Source organism: Telopea speciosissima, chromosome 8 (assembly GCF_018873765.1).
Source record: "Telopea speciosissima isolate NSW1024214 ecotype Mountain lineage chromosome 8, Tspe_v1, whole genome shotgun sequence".
NCBI lineage: Eukaryota > Viridiplantae > Streptophyta > Magnoliopsida > Proteales > Proteaceae > Telopea > Telopea speciosissima.
Genome location: NC_057923.1, coordinates 511,667 through 522,383, shown reverse-complemented (window position 1 = coordinate 522,383; position 10,717 = coordinate 511,667). Strand labels below are relative to the sequence as shown.

The 10,717-nt window shown below is 42.9% G+C and overlaps 2 protein-coding genes across 5 annotated transcripts in view; both read left to right on the top strand.

Annotated features, from left to right (window-relative positions):
* The window catches only part of LOC122672799 (hsp70 nucleotide exchange factor FES1), a 70,186-nt gene extending 67,398 nt beyond the window's left edge, over positions 1–2,788 (top strand). For 2 of the 3 annotated variants that reach the window (XM_043870293.1, XM_043870290.1), the window contains 4 exons: positions 1,105–1,232; positions 1,523–1,681; positions 1,763–1,948; positions 2,249–2,788. In XM_043870293.1, the coding sequence (XP_043726228.1) occupies positions 1,105–1,232; positions 1,523–1,681; positions 1,763–1,948; positions 2,249–2,590 (815 nt within the window). In that variant the 3' untranslated portion in view covers positions 2,591–2,788. The remainder of the gene's footprint in view (positions 1–1,104; positions 1,233–1,522; positions 1,682–1,762; positions 1,949–2,248) is intronic. The other variant, XM_043870292.1, reaches the window with a different exon arrangement.
* Positions 2,789–6,139: 3,351 nt separating this feature from the next.
* LOC122671996 (protein FRIGIDA-like) overlaps positions 6,140–10,717 on the top strand; it is a 40,541-nt gene continuing 35,963 nt past the window's right edge. The window contains exon 1 of one of the 2 annotated variants that reach the window (XM_043869499.1): positions 6,140–7,226. In XM_043869499.1, the coding sequence (XP_043725434.1) occupies positions 6,284–7,226 (943 nt within the window). In that variant the 5' untranslated portion in view covers positions 6,140–6,283. The remainder of the gene's footprint in view (positions 7,227–10,717) is intronic. The other variant, XM_043869500.1, reaches the window with a different exon arrangement.

Sequence of the window (10,717 nt, the reverse complement as noted above, 5' to 3'; positions counted from 1 at the left end):
TATTGCAGCCCGGGAGAGGACTGACAGATTGATAATCTCGTATCACATACATGATTTGACCGAGTCCTTAGCTTGCTCTTGTATCACATACAAGATTTTATTGAGTCCTTAGCTCTTCCACATACAGGATTTTACTGAGTCCTTAACTCATAAGAAACATCATCTAGTACATAACCACCTACTGGAAATGGACATTATTCACAGGATCATGTTCTCGTAGTACTACTATTATCAATCTCATTCACTTGATTCACATTTCTTGTACACTTGTTCACATAACTCATACTCTTGTTAACATATTTACATTTCTCATTCACATGCTTACATTTCTTGTACACAAACATATACTCATATAACTTGTCATGTAACACCTTAACATATACTTAACATCATATCATTCAGCTCATCATAATCATATAATTTTAAATGTGTCATATCAAATATTTCAATACTCCTCATATAGCAACACATATATAATTCTCTCACATTCATGAATCATGCATACAAGTCAAACATTTAAATATATAATAATCCATATCATGCTAACACATTATATTACACATCATAAAACACAAAGCCGTGCTCATACATTTCAATATACATCATATAGAAATACTAGTATGATTCCCTCACCTTGCTTGTTACAATGATTTGCAGATTCAATCTGTTTATCGTAACACCCAAGTCTCTCAAGTCCTAAAATATCAAGCCAAAGTATCATGTAAATATATCTTACAATCATATAATACCTACCATAGTACATATGAATATACCTTAGTATATTAAATTACTATATATTCATGACCTGCTTGCGGGGTGTTGCACACTATTTGCATGCACTAGTTCTATGACATTGAAGAAAAGATTGATGGAAGCTTACTGAAATTTGATAATACATAATTTTTAGGCTGTTGAGAAGGAAACTTCTGTTTATTATGTGTGCAAATGTTGTCTCCTTTTGATTTCCCTAGTGACTTATCTCAATATATTGATGAAGACACTAGGGAAATGCCTATCCTTTGTTAGTTATATTCTATTCCATTTCCCATGGGGGTGGGGGGTGGGGATGACCCTTCCTGTAATGCGTTTTTTTATGTTTATTAGATCTGAACAAACTTGGGGGCCTGGCAGTGGTGATTCTTGAGCTTGATAACTCTAATCCAGAGATACGGAGCACTTCTGCATGGATTATTGGAAAAGCCAGTCAAAACAACCCAGTTGTCCAGAAGCAGGTCAGCAAATGTTCTTCCATTTTCTTGTTGGATTACTTAATTACTCATATTTGTTTTTCAAGATCTTTCATTCTACTTGCTGGTTGCTTGTAAATAATCGTATTTATTTTTCAACATTTTCTTTTTAAAAAATTGAAGTGAATGGCATATTGTTATGTGAATTAGAAAACCAGCTCATCTTACATTCTCAATTTGTTTACTAGTCACATTTTGACTTTCCTTTGTATTGAAGTGATGTTCACTTGCTTGTGTGTTACAATATCGGATCTTAAAATGCTAATGTGTCTCAGATTATAGAGCTTGGTGCACTGAAGAAGCTAATGGAGATGTTGAAATCTAGTTCTGCGGAAGAGGCAGCAAAAGTCTTATATGCTGTGTCAGCATTAATCAGGGGAAATTTAGATGGGCAAGAACTGTTCTATGCAGAAGGTGGAGATTTGATTCTACAGGTCAATTGGTAAATAATTAAGAAGGCACTCAAATTACCTTCTTGTGGTTCCATCTGTTGACTGATGATTTCTGATTTGTAGGACATGATGAGAAACTCCAGCATTGATATCAGGCTTCGTAGGAAATCTGTTTCTCTTTTAGCAGATTTGGCCGAATTTCAGTTAGTGAAAGCGAATAAACAAGAGTTTCCTTTCTTCTCCAATCCTTTCTTCTTGAAAACTGTGGTTAATTTGATGAGCTCGACGGACCTCGATCTGCAGGAAAAGGTGTTCTCTTTTTTGGTTTTTGATTTAATTTAGCTTGCATCGTAGAGAGTGGTGCTAAATAAAAAATGTAATATATTGCTCCATTGTGGTTGAATCATTTGTTCATTTAAGGTGCATAATTTTGATTTTACATCAGGGAAGTCTGCTAGTCAAACCCAAAAAGGGAGTGGGGAGGTTGGAGGAAAACTAGCGTTTCATTGGGCCACACACACCCACCCACACACACATTCATGCAAGCATGACTGATGATTTCGGGTTCTTTCCAATTAAGTGATCTTGCATTGATTCATACTTTTACAGGCCTTGATGGCAATTAAGAGTATCCTACAGCTCAGAACAACTGAAACTCTAGTTCACGAAGACTTCTGTGGTCTGGATGAAGTGCTTGAGAGGATGCAGAAGAATTTTCAGCAATCAATATCAGAGGAATGTCAGAATGATTTTGTGAGGGACCTGGAAAGCCTCCGTGGAGAAGTCGAGATAATTTTCCATAGCAAGCTTGAAAAAGGTACATTTAGAGGTTACTTGGGCTTTGATTTTTCAATTTGGGGCCTGCTACTAGGTTTATGGAAAACACTTTGGTCATTGAACTTGTCGCAGGTAACGTGGGTACCAAATGCCATGAACACTAGCAGCTATTGATGGATGCAAGTCATATTGTACTTCAGTTATTGCACTTTCTTTGATCTCGTGGGCCAGTGAACTTGATTTCCCTGTTAAACTTCTAACCTGTTAAGGTATTTATCTTGAGAAAACAACAGTTAGATCATCATTCTGGAGTCTGGAATTTTCAATCTACGGTAAAACAGCTACAATTGGAAGTCTATTGTATGATCATTTTTGTATTTGGCTGAATGCTTAAACTTCAGTACGGTGAAGGCAGACATCAAATTGCCGGCTTAGACTGTTACTGCTGCTATATTATTGTCTGGGTATGTTTGTGAGGAATGCATGTATTGAAGGGGAAAAATAGGAAACGGTAAATGGGAGTGAGCTACAAAGATCTTAAAAAGAGAAAGTTCATGCCTCTTAAAAATTATACATATTTTTATTCCTGAATTGATGTTTATTAATTAGTTATTAGATAATAGTTCACATATAAAAATAGTTTTTACCGTCCAAAAAAAAAAAACTTACAGAACATTGTTTTCATATTTAAATCAAAGGCTGGGGTTTTTTGTCCAGGAGCGTGGCCCCTGTCTTAGCACGGGAGCCAATGGGATATTGAGCAGAAGCATCAACAGGGGTGGGATTTTTGTTTCTCATGGGGAGTGAGGCGATTATTTCGCCATATTTTCCCCCTAAAATTAATTTTGGGGGAAAAGAACGCATGTGACCACGCAGCGTTCTATTACCTTTAATTTTAATATCTTCATTTATTGCAACATATGATAACAGTTTGTGACGTTTTCAATCCTTCATGATTTTCTATAGGCTTTGTTTCTCTCTACGTAAATCTTCGGCAAAAACAAATTTTATAGTAAAACTAAATTTTTTGGTGTTTGTTTTGGAAGTTGGAAATTTTCCATTGATGTAAAATTGTACATGACCCTACCCTTTTACTGGAAAACACAATGGAAAATTTTACCCTAAAATTTGTTGGTAAAATTTTCACGCAAAAGAATCAAGCTTTCATCTTCGAAAATGAAGAGAGCGCCGTGAGGTCCCAACTCTCTTTCCTCGGGTCATCTGAGAGCAGAGCAGTGAGTTCAATTTGAGCTCTTCATCTTCTTCTCGATCGTTCTCGGAGCTCTTCCTTGCTCTGGTCATCTGAGAGTAGAGCCGCGAGGTTGCCATTCAAGTTTAGATTCTCTTCATCGGTATGTTGTTGAAAACCTTTCTCTGATTTCTCCATTATGGTTTTTCTATGGTTATCTTATAAATCTTCATCTGAATTTTTTTTTCCTGCTTATGGTTTCAAAGCCCTAGCCAAGCTCTCTAGCGACTATGAGCTGGCTCTTCAATATCCGGGTTTGGGGTTTGCTTCTCTTGAAGGTAAGCCAATCTCCACTTTTGAGTTGAAGTCTATCATCTTCAAGAAGCAAACTGCTCTTCTTCACAGTTTTCTCTTGTGGTCATGGTCTTGATTGGATATCCATTCATAGTATGTGATAGTGCTAATTCAACAGTTACCTCTGTCATTGGAGCTGCTAGAGCTTTTCTCTCCCGTGGATTCTGGGACCTCTGTTGTGAAGATAATTTAAATGATTACACAATAATAATGTCATCCTAAATATTTTCCTAATTCGCCTCAAGCCATAAAGAATTGAAGCTAAATAATAAAAATAAACTAATCATGAGCTTTTACAATGATTGAGGAAGATAGATGACAAAGGGAAGAAAAAAAAAAATATGACATGTAAAATGATGCGATTCATTGAAGGGGAAACTTTGTTTGCATTTGATGCACAAAGCCTTTTAACCTCCATTTTTGTTTTGTTGGGGGGGGAGGGGGGGGGGAGAGGAGGGGAAGGATTGTGCAGATGGTTTTGTTGCGTCAAGAAATCATTTAGTGGTCCCTCGAGTGCCGTAACCTACAAAAGGACCAAGGTGATAAAGGAGAACCGGTATGGTTTCGGCCTAGGACTCTCCGATGCCTAAGTTAGATTTCTCTGAGCAAACAGATGAATCATAGAATTCAAGATGGGTTTAGGGGGTAGAGTACCTTCCTTTTTATAGTAGAGTATGGCGGTGTGAAGAGTCCAGGTGATGGTGAGTGGCCTTTGTAGTTGATAGAGTCTCTGGGTAGCAGTGTTCTTTCACGAGTAGTTACCCCTCTATGGGAGATGGTGTCCCGATAGAGCTAGGGTCTTTGATAGATATTGATGCGTTGTAGATAGGATGTCTGGTGTTTGCATATATCTGGGACTGTAGGTGGCAGTCTAGAACCTAGAGTCCTTGTTCGCCTGTGCTTGCTCTTTCAAGGGTGATCCGCATCCATTAACGCCTGTTTGATCAGCACCCGAGGGGCGCCCTTTGATCCGGGCCCGGGGTTGTTCATTCGATCGGTGCCCGTGATGCTTCGTTCGACGATCCGTACCCGGGGCAACCCGTTCTAATTCACGCCTGGGGTGGTTCGGTTCCATGCTTGGCTCTCCACCGGTTCTGGCATGGCCCATCTCCTTGGGTTGGGAACACGTGGCGTCTTCTGATTGGTCCGATGTTTATTGAGGTTCATCATTTGCCCCCCACTCTCTTAGGTCAGGCTGTCCAAGAGAGTAGATTTTGTCTTTTTACCTTCTTAAGGGGTTTGTTGTAAATTCTTCTTGTTGGAGGATGTGTCCGCAGATCTTTTGGTGTATGTGGAGAGGTTGTGGGTTCAAACCTCTCCTCTCACACTTTTTTGCCTTTTCTTTCTTTTTTGTAAACATATCTCCTTTTCTTCTCCATTCCCTTTTTCATTGTTCTTTCTTGAGGTCTTCTTCCCTCCTTACATTGGATAGTTGCTTTTTGGTGCCCCCAAGTGTTTGATTTTGGGTCATAAGGAACAATGGTGTTTGGTGGCTTGCTTGACTTGGCTTGGCCTTTGGTCTTGGGTTTGGTGACCCATCTTTGTGCTTACGATCGTGCCTTTCATGCACGTTGCTGCTGCCTTGGTTCGGCTTCTGGACCCCTGTCGTGTCTACACCCTTGTGAGGACAGCGCTTGTGCACGCGATCCATGTTCGGTGTCAACGCTTGTTTGATCAACGCCTGCGGCGATTTGCGCCTGGCAACGTTGGTTCGATTGACGCTCTTCTTCGATCCACGCCCTTCGACGCCCCTCTAGTCGACGCCTTTGGCAATCCGCGCCTGGTGTCGCGCACTCGACGACGTCCTTCGACGCCCCTCGATTGGCGCCCTTGGCCTTTCATTCGACGATCCACGTCCAGCGACCCTCCTTCGATCAGCGCCTGTGACTGCTTCTTTGATCGGCGCCCATGACTGCTCATTCGACGATCCATGTCCAGGGACCCTCCTTCGATCGGCGCCCGTGGCTGCTCATTCGACGATCCACGTCCAGGGACCCTCCTTCGATTGGCGCCCGTGGCTGCTCCTTCGATCAACGCCCGTGGCGCATCGTTCCCTGATCCACGCCCGTGACGTCCGTTCGACGATCCATTAACCCTTTTTCCAAGTTACCACCATGCCCCTTTTCTAGGGTTTATTTGGACAAATCATGGATAAGAAGCGGATGAGTAGAACTAGAATTGAGATTTGAGATTTGAGAAAGTCCAATTCCCGTATGCGTAGGGCCGCTCCTTAAAGAGGAAGGAGAGCCAAGGGTCCATTCCGACGCGATCTTTAACCGACTTCTCTGTGAAGCCGTGAAGGTGGAGGACGAACCCCATCCGTCATGGCAGCAACGTCGTCAGACTCAGCAGCAGTTGGGAAGCAGGAAGACGGAGAGCCAATGTCAACCCTAGTTGCACGATTCGTCCAGGAGGAAAGAAAAGAGCTTCCTCTTCTCAAAGAGGTGGATGAGCTGCGCGGTCTGTCCTCCGCTCTGTCTACGTTCAGGTGCCGTTGGGATGAGTTACAGAAACATATCGCTTTCATTCAAAATGCTATCGAAGGGAAGATTAAGCGGTCTAGTAGTACCGAACACGTGACCCCATTGCAGCTGCCGTCGCCACTGCCGCCAGAGGTAGTTCCTGCAGTAGATGCCCCCGCCTCTGGTTCTGCTAATTTACCACTTCCCGATTCGGTCGAACTTTCTAGCAGAGATTTTACGCAAGTCTCGTCCCCCAGCGATGAAACGGCAAAGAATTTATCCCGTTCCGAGCTTGAATGGCTATGTGAGACAATGGGTAGCCGTGGCTTACGCAAATACATGGCTTCTCATCTCTCTGACACTGCAAAACTCCGTGAAGAAGCTCCTGTAGCTCTAAAGCGTGCCCCCAACCCAGCCAAGCTCGTCTTGGACTGCATTGGGCGGTTTTATCTCCAGGGTAGCAAAGCCTATACCAAGGATTCCCCAATGGTTCCCACCCGGCAGGCCTCCGTGCTCATGTTGGAATTCTTTCTCCTCGCGGACTGCTTTGAGAATGGGATTGATCCCCTGGTCAAGGAAGAAGCTGAGGTCGCAGCAGTTGCTTGGAGGAAGAGGCTCATCAGTGAAGGTGGTGTCTCCAAGGCCCACAGCATGGATGCTAGAGGTCTGCTTCTCTTTATTAGTTGCTATGGCATTCCATCCGTATTTGGATACCAAGATCTCAGTGATCTTATTAGGCTGAGTAGTCCAAGGGAGATTGCCGATGCCCTTAGAAGATCGTGTTTCCTCCTTGAAAGAGTTCTAGGTATTGGTTTCTGATAAGGGTTTCTATTAGTCTGTTGCGTACTAAAATATGCTTCAAGTCTGGCTATCTATTAACATCAAAGAATGCTTGTTACTATCCCTCAACAATAAAGAATGCAGTTGATCTTTTGAATTTTTAGTCACTCAACTGGAACAACTCAAAACAGTAACGGAAGTAGTAGACACTTTTTGCTTAAGTAGGAAAAGGATGACTAACATTTAGGTCCACATTGATAAAACTATATGAAATAACTCAGTTCCCAAATTTCATCCAATAATCATATTCATCATGTTCATGCTTTGGATGTTGCCTTGCCTGTTTTTAATTGTTTTACAAATTATATTGCTTTGCAACTTGGTAAATCCTCACTTAGTACTTCTTTCTATTTTTTTTTTGGGTGAATAAGAAATTCATTACCAAGAAGGAAAAAAGAAAAACAGTGCCCTCAAAGGGGAGCAACAAAACAAAAAATAAGAAAGGCCCCGAGCCTCAGCTTTGCGGGCTGGGGGAAACAAGAGAGACAGAAGAGAGACCCCAAGAATCAACAAGCAGCCTGTTCTTTGGGGTGTCAGTACAAAAAGGAGGAGGAGCAGACAATAACTTCGCCATAATTTCAAAGGAAATGGAATCCCAAATCTGCTGGTAAGATCTAGAGTTGGAGGTCCATTTCCTTATATTACGATCCATCCAAATGTGGTTCAAGGTAGCACAAAAAGCAAGCTTCCCAATAGTATCACATAAAGAGCAACCAGAGAAAGTCATGTCAATCCAAATCCATTCCCTGGAGAAGGGAAGGATTCTTCTGGGAGAAGGCCAACATTTAAGCATGATTCCTTTCCATATCGCTGCTGCAGTAGGGCACTCAAAGAAGAGGTGATCTGCGTCTTCTATGTTGCTCCAGCATAGGCAACAAGAAGGGGGGACCGGGATGTGGCGGTGCCGAAGAAAAGCTTGAGTTGGGAGACAATTGTTGAAGATCCTCCAAACAGTGAAGCAGTGCCTAGGGATATGGTGCTTGAACCAAAGCAACTTTCTCCAAGAGACTAGAGGACCATTGTATCGAATGATGTCCCATGCAGATTTGGAGAAGAGCGGAGGGCTGTTTGCCATCCAGTTTACACAGTCCTGATTGTCAAAAGGCCTCTTGGAGATGGAGGGGAGGTCATTCCAGATTGAGGCAAGGTCCTGAGAGGAAGTAGGAGGGGGGGCCCAACCGGACTGATGAAGGATGTCAGCCACCAAAGAGAGCATGTGGAGGCCTGAAGCATAAATAGTCCGAGGAGTAATCAGAGGGAGGAGAACGCCCCTCGAGTACCAATGATCCAGCCAAAGATAGGAAGAGAGCCCATCCCCAATCTGAGATTTGATGACATGTTTGACTAGGTGTCGGGAGTCTAAAATTTTGCGCCAAATCCAAGAAGAATCCGCTGACAGGGAGGCTGTCCAAATGGAATCATGCCGAAGGTACCCCGAGTAAATCCAATCCACCCAAATGCTCTTTTGCTTAGAGGCAATCTTCCAGATTAACTTGCAGATACCCGCCAAGTTCACTTCTTTGATTCTTCTGATGCCCAAGCTTCCTTCATTCTTCGGCAGATAGACTGCAGCCCAGGGAAGAGGATGAAGTAATTTGGAAGTCTCATTACCCTTCCAAAGGAAAGAAGCCAGCAAAGATTCCAAAGACTTTATAGTAGCTTGAGGCAACCGATAGAATCCAGACCAGTAGATGTAAGAGGATTCCAGGACTGATCTTATAAGAACTAACCGTCCTGCATAGGAGAGAAGCTTGCCTTTCCATAACTGAAGCCTTTTGCGGATGAGATCGAGCATTGGGGTGCAATGATGAGCTGAAAGCCTGGCAGGAATCGATGGAAGCCCTAAATATTTGACAGGCAAGTGACCCCAAATATTTGACAGGCAAGTGACTTTCTTGGAACCCAGATCTGGTAAGAAAAGGAGCCTTATCTATCTCAGAGACCCCTGCAAAGAATATAAGAGACTTTGAGGGGTTGATGCGAAGGCCCGAAATCTCATGGAACTGGTGCAGGCAAAGCATAATAGACTCCAGAGAGGCGATGGAAGCCTTTGAGAAGATCATTAGGTCATCCGCAAAGGCCAGGTGAGAGAGATTGAGAGCTTTACACTTAGGCATAGGTGCAATCCGCTGCTGATCAGTACAGATTTGGATATCCCGGGAGAGAGCTTCCAAAGCCAAAGTAAACAGATAAGGAGACAGAGGACAGCCTTGTTTAATTCCCACAGAGGCATCAAAGTAACCAGCCGGGCTGCCATTAACAAACACAGAGAACTTTGGGGAAGAGATGCAAGCCTGAATCCAGTTTACAAAGATACAAGGGAATCCCATCTTAGTCATCACCTGACTTGTGAAATCCCATCTTAAAGAATCAAAGGCTTTGTGAATATCAATCTTCAAGAGAATGGCAGGGGAGTGATTTTTCCTCTCAAAACCTCTGACAATGTCGTGACAAATGAGGATGTTGTCAGAGATGTGTCTTCCAGGAATGAAGGCCGATTGGTTGTCACTGACAAGAATATCCACCACACTTTTGAGCCGCCTGGCAAGGATCTTGGCAATGAATTTGTATAGAAGGTTGCATAGAGCAATGGGCCTGAAATCATTCATAGCAGCAGCACCATCTTTTTTAGGGATGAGACAAAGAAAAGTGTGATTAATGCCTTTGACCTGATAAGGATTGTAGAAGAAACTGACCACAGCAGCAATAAGACCCATCTTGATTATGTCCCAAGCAGCTAGGAAGAACCCCATGCTAAAACCATTAGGGCCTGGGGCACCCGACACCTTGAGAGAATGGATGGCAGCCACAATCTCATCTTCATTAGGAATGGAGCTCAAAGAATCATGAAGGGACGAGGGGATGAATTTGTTGAGCATGCCATTCGGGAAGGGAGGAAGAGCCAAATGAGAGTTGGTGAAGAGGCCCTTGAAGTGCTGAACAGCCAAATCTTTGATCTCTTTAACAGAGGAGATAGTAGAACCATCTTGAGCTGTGAGATGAACAATGGAGTTGGCATTAACTTTGGCCCTCGGGGATCTGTGAAAATAAGCAGTATTAGAGTCCCCCAGATCAAGCCACTTGATTCTAGATTTCTGCTTCATAAAGTTCTCTTCACGAGCTAGCAAGGTAGAGAGCTCAAGAGAAGTAGCTTTTTCTTCCTCAGCTAGGCCACCATTACAGTGATCTAATTGCAGTCGCATCTGAATAGAGCCAACTCTGTCCTTGTAATCCAAAACCTGCTGAGATATGTTGCCAAAAGTGGAGGCATTCCAGTCCTTGAGAGCTATCTTGACATTTTTAAGCTTTTTGGAAAAAGCAATGAGAGGGGAAGAAAAAGTATTTACAGGTTTTTCCCAAGCTTGAAGAACGTTGGATAAGAAGGTGGGGTGAGAAGCCCACATGTCAAAGTATTTAAAGGGTTTAGGGCCAAATGAAGGGAAGGGCTGAATGGCT